Here is a 12,562-nt window from a genome sequence, read left to right as displayed (position 1 = left end):
TGTTCTCCATTTTTTGATGTAGTATCTAATGAATGATCTGTAGTGCATATAGTATTGACTGATATGTGTATGATTTGAAAGCTTTGTTTAATTTTGACTTTAGGTGAAATGGTTTTGAATTTTGCCAGTGGAGTCAGTGGTTCTGTGAATTTAGTTTGGACATTTGAATTTGTGTTTAAGGTTTTGAGATGGTTTCAAGAAATGTGTTTTAGCAATTCAAAAAAAGAATTTTGCATTGATACATTAAAAATAGCTTTTCAAACCCTTTCGGTGAATATGATTTAGACCAAAAGCATCCGATATGTCGAATCAGGTATTTTTCTAAAAATTAAAAACATACAGAAAACGATACAGAAAAATAGTATTGTCAGGGTTGTTCAATGTGTTTTCAGTGTTCTTGTCATTTGACCCACTTTTCCCAGCGTGTTTGTTTTTATTCAGTTCTCATTAATTACCTCTCTTTATTTGCCAGTCAGTAGATGTTGGTCATATAGCAACAAACGCACAGTTATCCTAAATGTCCAAAATGTGGGTTCCCTGTACCAGGACTGAAAACCACTTTGTATTTCATTTGGGACAACATTTGTGTTACACTGTTCCCTTTGACAAACGGTCACTTTGAGAGACATAATTGCCCTGCTCCCTTCAGAGCTCCCACTTGAAGGACTTTGCAAGGACATACAGTAGGGATGCTCACTTTTCTTTGCTTATTTAAATCTAAATGGTGTTCGTTTATTTATTTACTTATTCATTTATTTATTCATTAAGGCAGCGTAAATAGAGACAGAGCAACACACGTCATAAACTAAAAACCACGTCCACCGGAGTGACAAGGTGTACAGTAAACAAGCTAAAAAAAAAAACTACATTTTTATAAGCTGTCAACTCAAAAAACTAGCGTTTAAGGACACGGAAATAGAGCGCAATGTGTTACTCTGAGAACTATGCCCACTGGAGGGAAATTTATAGGAGAAGTTCTTACAGATAATTTACTCACTCCCTTGTCATCCAAGATGTTTGTGTCTTTCTTTCTTCAGTTGATAAGAAATTATGTTTCTTGAGGAAAAAAATCAGGAATTATCTCCATAGTGGACTTTAATGGTGCCCCTAAGTTTGAACTTCTAAAATGCAGTTTAAATGCAGCTTTAAATGTCTCTAAATGATCCCAGTCGGGGAAGAAGGGTTTTATCTGGCTATTTTCAAAACTAATTTACAATTTATATACTTTTTAACCTTAAACACTCGTCTTGTCTAAGTCTGCGTAAACTACATTTTTTTTCCGGTTCAATACGGTCAATACAGGTAGGGTATGTTTAAAAACTGTCCCATCTTATTTTCCTCTCCAAATTCAGAATCGCCCTACATCACTGCAGAAGTATCGACCCAGTGTTCATAAAGTGAACATGCAAAGTAGATCAAACAAACTTTACAAAAAAAAAAAAAAAAAGAGGTAAAACCGCAATGTAGAATGATTTTGACGTTGAAGAAGAAAACGAGACAGGAGTTTTTTTGACATACCCTAACTGTATTGACCCAGATTACACAGACTACGCATGCTCATCGCAGAGACAAGCATTTAAGGTTAAAATTATATGAACTGTCAATTTCTTTCAAAAATGATAGAAAAGACCCTTCACTAGATAAGACCCTTCTTCCTCGACTGGGATCGTTCAGAGCCATTTAAAGCTGTATTTAAACTGCATTTTGGAAGTTCAAACTTGGGGGCACCAATGAAGCCCACTATATGGAGAACGTTTCCTCAAGTTTTCCTCAAAAAACTATTTCTTATCAACTGAAGAATGACATGAACATCTCGGATGATAAGGGTTGAGTAAATTATCTGCACATTTTTGTTCTGGAAGTGAATTTCTTTAATTTGCGACAGGAAGCATTCATTATTTTTAACCATGTTAAAGGATTTTCCCCCACCCTATGTGAACCTGAGAAGAGAAGATATTTTGAGAAACTAAATTTTATTGGTCTATGTCAGTGCACCTTTTCCTTACCTTCCTTTTGTCGGAGAAATGATTCAACTGAGTGGCCCAACGTGAAATGTCTTTAAATGCTTGTTTTTTTGGGTCGACAGCTAATAAAAACCTAGTTCTGTTTTTTAGCTTGTTTACTGTACACCTTGTCACACAGCAACTTTTAGACATTGTTTATTGTTATAAGTCAGAAATGACAAGGAAGCAGCGTCCGCCAATCCAAAGTCAATGGAGAGCGTTGGATTGCTTTGATATGGACATGGCCTAAATGAGCTCTGACTCTATACATATTCATCTAATAACAAGAGTTTCTGAACTCATCAAATAGCTCCTTTAAAGCTAAATACAGACTGCAATAAACAATTCACTGAAAAGTGATTGATTATTAGGTTAAAACAAAGCAAATTGCTTGCCGGTGATCCAGTGCGGGTTTGTCTTCAATTAGCCAAACAGGCAAAGAGAAAAATCCGCAAAATAGTAGAAAACAGAAGACAAAGTTATGTTTAAAAAAAAGAGCAGGGTTTATTGAATACTCATTGCATACACGCTCAAATTTTACTGTTATTTTTTTAAGTTAACAAAGAAAATTACAATTTTCACTTTAAATACAGTGCTACTTGCTAGTTATTTGTAATTAGTTACATCATTTCTGCATAAAAAATGTTTCAACTTTTTTCATCGTATGTTTCAGTGATATAAACTTCATCCTTATATTGTTTACCCAGAGTTCAAACATTATTGTTGAATAACATATTGTTAAATTATCATATGATTAAATGAAAAAATTCAACCATGACTTTACCAATTACTGATTGGCTCCTTTATTAAGAAGGCGGGACTATTCTGCAATATTGTTTGTTGCACTTTCTCCCATACATAAGTAATAGGAGTAAACCGTCTTTGTATATCCAAATATCTTTTGAATTACATCTATCCACCTTTTTCAAAACAAGTGTACTGTGTATTAAATTATGGGTGGCAATTCTGGTTTAGCAAACTTCCACTCAACTGCTGTATCCTTAATTCACCTACTTATACTATGCTCTAAAAGTATGTACTCTTTTTGTAAAGAAAAAGTAGATAATTTTAAGTGTGTAGAAAGAGAGCAAGCTTTGGGACATACTATCTTGACATACAATTAATTTATTTTATTTATTTATTTATTTATTTATTTTGCATGATGCATTTAAAAGTTAATGGCCAAACGGATGTTTATAAACGTTAACATTGTTGTTGAACACAGATAACATTAAATAAACTTTTTTTTTTTTTTATCTGGTCAAAAGTAGATTATTAGTAACTCAAACCCCTTTTATGTAAACCTGTCTCAGTCAAGCATGTCTGCCATGTTTGTAGTTTTTTAACACTTTTAACCAAATATTTCTCCAAAGCGCAATGGGTTGTGGGTAATTTTAGAGTTAAAGTGTGCACTGATCCACCCTTGAAAAATCGACCAATTTTGCGGCATACTCTTTTCAGCATGGTATGCTTTGGGACACACTTATTCTAATCTCACATAATATTTAGGATCGATAGTATGCACATTGGGACATGGGGAAGATTACTGAAACAAGTCATTTGACCAGGAAGAGATACATTTAAAAAAGCAAACTTTTAGTAAAGGAAAGAAACTTTCTAAAACCTTAAAGAACCCCAAAATACACTTTTGCTGTAACTTCTATAAAATCAAATAATAAAACAATCTTTTTTTGGCTTACCCTTGAGCCTTTCTAGAGGGAATTGCTTCCTTTATCAAGTGTGACTCAAACTTGATTTTTAGATGTATGTTTATATAATATATTGGTTCATATTAGAAAATGCTAAAAAGACATTTATCTTTATATAGACAGTTAAAACATATTTATTTTTAACAGCAAAAAAAATACATTTTTGGAAAAAATAAGCAGTCTGAATATTTTATATGGAAAATGTCCATTAAAAGTTCACTAAAAATGATTTTAGAAGATAACATTTTAATCACATTTTCTATTAGAACAAGCCAATAGAAAATGTGTATGAATGTGAAAATAACTGTTTTATTCAAACAACTAAATAGTTTTAAACTTTTGAGTCTAATCAAATTTTGGCACAATTCATATTTTGCTGCCAATAATTCTTGGTCTTTAAGCTTTTGTTCCATATCAGACATGAGATCCATGTGAAGTTAGGCGATCAGTTGTGTGTTTGTTGTTTATTTTGTGTCACCTCTCTTAATGTTCAGAGTCTCATATTCAGATGGTTCAGCAGAGAGCTGAAGAGAAGCATATGTGCCTGCTGCCTCATTCTGAGCCTGAAAAAAAAAACAATCTTACACAATAGCATCCTCATCATGCTGCCTCATAATGTAAAATAAAAGATTTACCTTCAGCTTTGCAGACAATCTGGGGGAAAGAAAGGATATTAGGTTACTAATGTGTAGTCCTTTATAATATCTTACTATAGAAATGGACTGTTGCCTGTAAATGACTTACTGTCTCATTTTGTAGAGCCCAAGTCCAACAGTCAGAGCATACAAAACCAGAATCAGTGGTAATATGACCAAGAGTGAAACTGTAGCCTGTTGACATTCTGAAAATACACAATATGCACATTGAAAGAAAATATAAACATAATTCACAGTTAAAGGAGAGAAAATAAAAATAGTCAAAACAGCAGTATACACTTCCAAAATAGTTAAAGGGCCACTATTATGCAAAATTCACTTTTACATGTTGAATCATAAATGTGTGTTAGCAGTGTGTGTACACAACCACTCTATAATGATAAAAATCCCCATGAACCATAAGCATTGTCTCAGAACAAGCCATTTTTTTATTTGATTCGCTACAGCAGGCCTTTATTCACCCCCTGGAGTCGTGTGGGGCACTCTGTGTTATGGATGGATAAACTTTATTGGACTTGTTTTGGATTTGAAGAAGAGAAACACCTCCCCATGCAATTCTGAAGCTTAGAACTGCCAGGATCATTTGTAATATAACTCCGATTGAATTCCGAAGGAAGTCATATACACCTAGGAGGCCTGGCGGGTTAGTAAATCATGGGCTAATTTTCAGTTTTGGGTGAACTAACCCTTTAAAGAGAATTCAGCAAAATGCACAAAATTACTGATAAAAGCTGATAATGATGTATCTGTGTTGTACTTAAACAATTAACATAGTAACGACTGACTGAAATATTATGTGTTTTACCTGCAAACTGCAGATGAGAGAGCGGCAGTTGAAGTTGTTTTCTTGCAGTTCCATGAGTGTTGCTGCTGACACACTGCAGGGTGGATGTGTTTGTGAGAGACTGATGTAGAGTGATGGAGCTCCTCAAACCTGTGCTGCTCAATTGCTCTTCACTGATGAACGTGTTTGAAGAGTTAGTGACAGGACATCCAGACAGATGCCACTCCAGTTCAGGAGAGGGATTCCCATCAGCCTCACAGAAACACACAGTTACATCAGTTCTGGTGCAGCTGGAGGATGGAGAGATTTTAGGGACATCTGAAAAAGAGAAAGAGAAAATAATGTGACACATATTCAACACTATTTCCAAAAAAGTTGAGACATTTTGTAAAATGTGATTAATCCTTAACCAATATTTAACTGTCAAAAAAAAGATGTCCAATGTTTTCAGTGATCAAATTAATTGCAATCATAAACAAATTTTGATTGTGATGACTGCAACACACTCCAAAAAAGTTGGGACAGAGGATGAAATAAAAGAAAAAAAAGATTATAGAATATCCAAGTGGATGTGCTTGATCCCTGCATGGAGTCCAGATCTGTTTTCTATTGAAAATGTATGGTGAGTCATGAAGAGGAGAATAAAACAATGACCAATGGATAGTTGAACAGATCAATTTAGATTGGACAAGAAATTCTGCATGCAAAACTGTAGCAATTAATATACTCAGTTCAGAAATTAATAAAAAGGTATTTAAAGGTCCCATATTGTACACATTTCTGGAGGTTTATTTTAGTTGTTGATGTCCTTAAGAATATATATTTGCGGTATTAGTGCCAAAATGCATCTCAATATATTTTTACAGCTCCTTTTTTAGGAGCTCTGTCAAAAACAGGTCGATTTTGGCCCATCTAATTAATATTCATGAGCCTCTCTTCTGATTGGCCTGTTGTTTTCTGAGTGACGCACGGCCAGGCCAATCACAGGTAACTACGGTCATGTATCGTTGTAACCGAACCCAGAGCTATAGAGAGAGCCTAGCCTGCTGATACTCAACAGGATATTTCAGAATGATCATTAATGTTTTTTCTTTTTCAAACACCGAATGCAGTAAGCTACATAACTGTTGCTTTAGTAAAGCCCCTTTCACAATGCACGCTGATTCTGGAAAATTAAGGGAACGAGCGCTGTGTGAACAAAAGCCAGAGCCATAAAGGCAGTGTTGTAGTGATGATGCACGTTATCATGCGACTCTTCACGACAAAAAAAAAAAAAAAATGTGCAAAGTGGAATGAAGCGGCGATCAGGCAGAGCCAGCTCCGCGCTATCAGCGCTGAAGCACAGTTTGTTCAGGTTAGTTTCAGTTTAGTGAAAAGTACACGTCGCATTACATCTCACATCCAAACGTCACATGTCTTTATGGGTTGAGTGTAAAGCACTCACAGATTCCGGAAAACAACTGTGAATGAACCAAATCAAACAACTCCGGAACAAATCATGGGACACATTATCCGTGTATTTACCGGAATGGCTGTGTGAAAGAGGCTGAAGTTGACGTGCCACTGGTCTCTTATATTCACGTTGTTCTGAAGCCTGTGCAATGATGTAGTTTTGACATCTATCGACTGAACAGGGTTTTCTCGACTTGTTTTTGTGTTGTTGTTGCTTAGCAATGTTATGGACACGATATTGTCTGGGTTTGACAAAAGGAGGGTGGGACAGTGGTTGGTGCTCGGGGTGGTGACTGAAGGCGGTGACTGAGTAGATCGGACGTCACATCTGTACGGAAGTCACAGTGGCTCATGAAAATGAACAGCTACTTTAAGCAGGCTGTGTGCAGTTTACTGTGGATTAAAAGTTATACAGTTGTAAACATGTCTCTGTCCCAATGTTTTGATATTTAAAAAATATAATTAAATTGCTCAATGAAAACATTTGAGATATTTTAGTTTTGTCAGCTAAATAACGATAAAGAAAAATACTTTTTTTAGAAATAGGGTTGTAGATGTGCGTCTAATGGAAAATAACTGATGGAATAAAAATCTTACACTGAACTTGTAATGTGATATTGCTCTGTGCTGTTTTGTTCTTGTCATGTAGCTGGTAGGTTATAGTGCAGGTGAAAGTGACTCTGTGTTGACGGTGAGTAGCAGTGAAGTTCAGATCAGAGATGAGGATGAGCTCCTGTAGTCTGCTGCTCTCACTGAGGGGGATTCTGGGAGTGGAGCTCCATGTGAGAGTTGGTGGAGGAGAGGAGCAGAGAGTCTCAGCAGAGCAGTGCAGACTCACAGAGCTCCCCTCCAACATCTCCTCCTGATCCTGCACCTCCTTCTGATCCTGCACCTCCTTCTGCTCCACATACAACTGCACTGTGGGTTTGCGGGGAGAAACTGAAACAAACATACATTTATGTCCTATATATGATTTTGAGAAATGTCTAGTCCCATAAAATTCCAGTTTTCATTTCACCATTTCAGATCATTCTAATAAAACAGATTTTATTGTACAGTATTACTTTAAATTGGTAATTTACATTAATTACAGTAAATACAATTTTTTGTCACTTACCGAACACATGAACTGAAACACTTCTTTCTTTATAGGTCCATTTCAGTTCACCTTTAGTCTCAATCCTAAAGTAATATTTACCACTGTGAGTTGATCTGAGATCATAAAAGACAGTGGTGCAGTTCTTGTCTTTTAATTTTCCAGTTATAATCCCTTTAATGAAGGAGTTCTGGCTTGAGGTACTTGAGTTAAACACTAGATTCATTTTTAAATCAGTCTCATGTTTGAACCACTGTCCTGTAGCTCTCTCAGAGAGGTCTTTGTCATGTTTATTCTTAATCTCAAATTTGCAGTTTATGATCACACAGGATCCACTGAGAGCTTCAATCTTCTCTGGCAGACTGATGCTGAAATCTCTACAGCAAACACCTACAACACACACGATTAAAAAAAAAAAACATTTTAAACAAGCAGAAACAAACAGTGAAGCATTTTGATACACCAATACAACATTGTGTTATATAAAATACAAAATATTACAAAGAAAATGTTTTCATTATTTTTACAAAACTTCAGCTGCAGTATTTTTAAAAGATAAACATTAAGCAAAATAATAGCAACTGTGAGGAAAAAAACTATTACAATTATTTAAAAAGTTGTATTAGTCTTGGGAAATGCAGCAAATGTTTCAAAGTGTCTTTTAGCAGACTATCTGAAGCACCACAGTATCACAGTTCAGCAATTAAACATGTCACATTTGTAAAAATAGATGAGAAGATGAGAAAGGAAACCACACCTTGTAAAAGAAAACTGAAAAAAAAGATTTTCTCTGCCATGTCCATGTCTTCATTAGCACACACTTTGTCCTCTGGGCAAATACACTCTTGTAAATGCAAAATTTAATTAAACAACATAGAAAACATACATTTAGCCCTAAGAAAATAAAAGCACATTGATTAAACGTTTTCAGATTTATACTAAACAGTTATTCTGGAATAACTTTTTAGAAGCATCCTACAGCTCAACAAACTGAACAGCTCTTCTAAAGAAACATCTAAAGAAGAACAATACGAGTTTAAGACTTACCAGGCTCTATCCAGTGTAATATGTTTCCTAAACGCAGAAGGACACCAAGTTCTGCACTGATAATCTAAGACTGAGTGAAACTGCTCCGTGTGAACATACAGCGATATACCGAGGAGTGACGGGTACTGTGCAACTTCCTTTTTCATCGTCAGAATCATAATGGGCCTCTGTCAACCTCTGGGCCCTATGCACTCTGTCACCTTTTACCCCACCACTAGCTTAGCTTAGCTGTTCTTAGTGTTAAAAAATAAATGTCAGTTTCACCAGTTTCCTGCTTAAAGTTTTTCACATTTGCTAAGACACTAAACCCCATTCTCTGAATCAAATTCTCAATGGCCTAAACCAATTTGTCAAAAAAATAACTCTTTCTGCAAAACCTTAAACAAGTTCAGGCAGTTTAGACAGTTTGCAGATCTCATGCACTCTTTTTTCAAAACTCTAAACACATTCTCACTCACTAAGGCACAATTTACACTGTGATGAACTTGTGATGCGAAACCATAAACACAAGAAAGCAAAAATTAAGCACAACTACAACACAGCTGTCACAATAATTCAAACATTTTACACTTGTTTCTAAATACATATGAATATAACAAGTACAAATTGCACAGATGGCATGGGTACATCCATCAGTCATTATACGTAGAGGAAGAGTGCGCAAATGAGGTGGAGGAAGAGGTGGATGAGGAACAGCAAGAGCAAGAACAGTCTTTTCAGATGAAATTAGAGCTACTGTGATAGACCATGTTGTTGTGCATGGAATGACAGAGACAGAACAAATAGTTCAGCCAAATTTGAGCAGATTGATTAATTGCAAAGTTCAAAAGAACAGCAAAAGAAAAGCGGAAGAGAATCTTGTGCAAAATAATAGCATGAGTACCACGTTAGGGTGGAAAACATGTTACATAGACGTGCTATCTTGTAAAGGCCACACCAGAGGTTTTTTTCCCCCTGTTGCCTGCCTGCGACATAGATGAAGTACACACCCACACACACATTTTTTTTGTTACTATACATGCACTGGACACTGTGTTCTCCATTTTTGATGTAGTGTCTAATGAATGATCTGTAGTGCATATAGTATTGACTAATATGTGCATGATTTGAAAGCTTTGTTTAATTTTGACTTTAGGTGAAATGGTTTTGAATTTTGCCAGTAGAGTCAGTGGTTCTGTGAATTGAGTTTGGACATTTGGATTTGTGTTTAAGGTTTTGAGATGGTTTCAAGAAATGTGTTTTAGCAATTCAAAAAAAAAAAAATTAGCATTGATACATTAAAAATAGCTTTTCAAACCCTTTCAGTGAATATGATTTAGACCAAAAGCATCCGATATGTCGAATCAGGTATTTTTCTAAAAATTAAAAACATACAGAAAACGATACAGAAAAATAGTATTGTCGGGTTGTTCTGTTTCAATGTGTTTTCAGTGTTCTTGTCATTTGACCCACTTTTCCCAGCGTGTTTGTTTTTATTCAGTTCTCATTAATTACCTCTCTTTATTTGCCAGTCAGTAGATGTTGGTCATATAGCAACAAACGCACAGTTATCCTAAATGTCCAAAATGTGGGTTCCCTGTACCAGGACTGAAAACCACTTTGTATTTCATTTGGGACACAACATTTGTGTTACACTGTTCCCTTTGACAAACGGTCACTTTGAGAGACATAATTGCCCTACTCCCTTCAGAGCTCCCACTTGAAGGACTTTGCAAGGACATACAGTAGGGATGCTCACTTTTCTTTGCTTATTTAAATCTAAATGGTGTTCATTTATTTATTTACTTATTCATTTATTTATTCATTAATGCAGCGTAAATAGAGACAGAGCAACACACATCATAAACTAAAAACCACATCCACCGGAGTGACAAGGTGTACAGTAAACAAGCTAAAACAAACAAAACTACATTTTTATAAGCTGTCAACTCAAAAAACGTGTTGCTCTGTGTGTTACTCTGAGAACTATGCCCACTGGAGGGAAATTTATAGGAGAAGTTCTTACAGATAATTTACTTGTCATCCAAGATGTTTGTGTCTTTCTTTCTTCAGTTGATAAGAAATTATGTTTCTTGAGGAAAAAAATCAGGAATTATCTCCATATAATGGACTTTAATGGTGCCCCTAAGTTTGAACTTCTAAAATGCAGTTTAAATGCAGCTTTAAATGTCTCTAAATGATCCCAGTCGGGGAAGAAGGGTTTTATCTGGCTATTTTCAAACTAATTTACAATTTATATACTTTTTAATCTTAAACGCTAGTCTTGTTTAAGTCTGCGTAAACTAATTTTTTTTTCCGGTTCAATACGGTCAATACAGGTAGGGTATGTTTAAAAAATCTCCCATCTTATTTTCCTCTCCAAATTCCGAATCGCCCTACATCACTGCAGAAGTATCGACCCAGTGTTCATAAAGTGAACATGCAAAGTAGATCAAACACACTTTACAAAAAAAAGAGGTAAAACCGCAATGTAGAATGATTTTGACGTTGAAGAAGAAAACGAGACAGGAGTTTTTTGACATACCCTAACTGTATTGACCCAGATTACACAGACTACGCATGCTCATCGCAGAGACAAGCATTTAAGGTTAAAATTATATGAACTGTCAATTTCTTTCAAAAATGATAGAAAAGACCCTTCACTAGATAAGACCCTTCTTCCTCGACTGGGATCGTTCAGAGCCATTTAAAGCTGCATTTAAACTGCATTTTGGAAGTTCAAACTTGGGGGGACCAATGAAGCCCACTATATGGAGAACATTTCCTCAAGTTTTCCTCAAAAAACTATTTCTTATCAACTGAAGAATGACATGAACATCTCGGATGATAAGGGTTGAGTAAATAATCTGCACATTTTTGTTCTGGAAGTGAACTTCTCCTTTAATTTGCGACAGGAAGCATTCATTATTTTTAACCATGTTAAAGGATTTTCCCCCACCCTATGTGAAACTGAAAAGAGAAGATATATTGAGAAACTAAATTTTATTGGTCTATGTCAGTGCACCTTTTCCTTACCTTCCTTTTGTTGGAGAAATGATTCAACTGAGTGGCCCAACGTGAAATACCCTGACATCTACAAATATCGGTGTCTTTAAATGCTTGTTTTTTGGGTCGACAGCTATTAAAAACCTAGTTCTGTTTTTGTTTTTTTTTAGCTTGTTTACTGTACACCTTGTCACACAGCAACTTTTAGACATTGTTTATTGTTATAAGTCAGAAATGACAAGGAGGCAGCTTCCGCCAATCCAAAGTCAATGGAGAGCATTGGATTGCTTTGATATGGACATAGCCTAAATGAGCTCTGTCTCTATACATATTCATCTAATAACAAGAGTTTCTGAACTCATCAAATACCTAATTTAAAGCTAAATACAGACTGGAATAAACAATTCACTGAAAATGAATTGATTAATAGGTTAAAACAAAGCAAATTGCTTGCTGATGGTCCAGTGCGGGTTTGTCTTTAATTAGCCAAACAGGCAAAGAGAAAAATCTGCAAAATAGTAGAAAACAGAAGACAAAGTTATGTTTAAAAAAAAAACAGGGTTTATTGAATACTCGTTGCATACACACCCAAAATTTTACTGTTATTTTTTTAAGTTTACAAAGAAAATAAAAATTATTAAATTTAAATTCAGTGCTACTTGTCATTTATATGTAAATAGTTGTGATATTTACCATCGTTTCTGCGTGAAAAATTATGAAAACAATTTTCTTTTTTCATTGTATGTTTCAGTGCTTTAAACTTCATCCTTACTTTGTTTAGCCAGAGTTCAACAAACGTTATTGTTGAATAACATATTGTTGAATTATCA

At 35.2% G+C, this 12,562-nt stretch overlaps 1 protein-coding gene across 1 annotated transcript; it reads right to left on the bottom strand.

Moving 5' to 3' along the window:
* Nucleotides 1–4,176: 4,176 nt before the first annotated feature.
* On the bottom strand, nucleotides 4,177–8,503 carry LOC141332831 (sialic acid-binding Ig-like lectin 7). Its single transcript, XM_073837787.1, has 7 exons — nucleotides 8,458–8,503; nucleotides 7,722–8,090; nucleotides 7,202–7,543; nucleotides 5,174–5,470; nucleotides 4,457–4,553; nucleotides 4,348–4,366; nucleotides 4,177–4,275 (listed from the first exon to the last, which is right to left on the bottom strand). Exons 1-7 carry the CDS (start codon nucleotides 8,501–8,503, stop codon nucleotides 4,177–4,179), a joined length of 1,269 nt encoding a protein of 422 aa, XP_073693888.1.
* Between the last annotated feature and the right edge of the window lie 4,059 nt (nucleotides 8,504–12,562).

Source organism: Garra rufa, chromosome 4 (assembly GCF_049309525.1).
Source record: "Garra rufa chromosome 4, GarRuf1.0, whole genome shotgun sequence".
NCBI classification, from domain to species: Eukaryota; Metazoa; Chordata; class Actinopteri; order Cypriniformes; family Cyprinidae; genus Garra; species Garra rufa.
Note: the sequence above shows the minus strand (reverse complement) of the source record. Positions and strands in the feature narration are given on the sequence as shown.

What these genes read in the sequence shown, in the direction of transcription:
- LOC141332831 (XM_073837787.1), bottom strand. Translation starts at nt 8,503, where the DNA reads ATGGACATGGCAGAGAAAATCTTTTTTTTCAGTTTTCTTTTACAAG. An exon ending in TATCACATTACAAGTTCAGT is followed by an intron (nt 5,471 to 7,201) that starts GTAAGATTTTTA and finishes TCTCTTTTTCAG; the next exon opens with ATGTCCCTAAAATCTCTCCA. An exon ending in CTCTCATCTGCAGTTTGCAG is followed by an intron (nt 4,554 to 5,173) that starts GTAAAACACATA and finishes GTGTATTTTCAG; the next exon opens with AATGTCAACAGGCTACAGTT.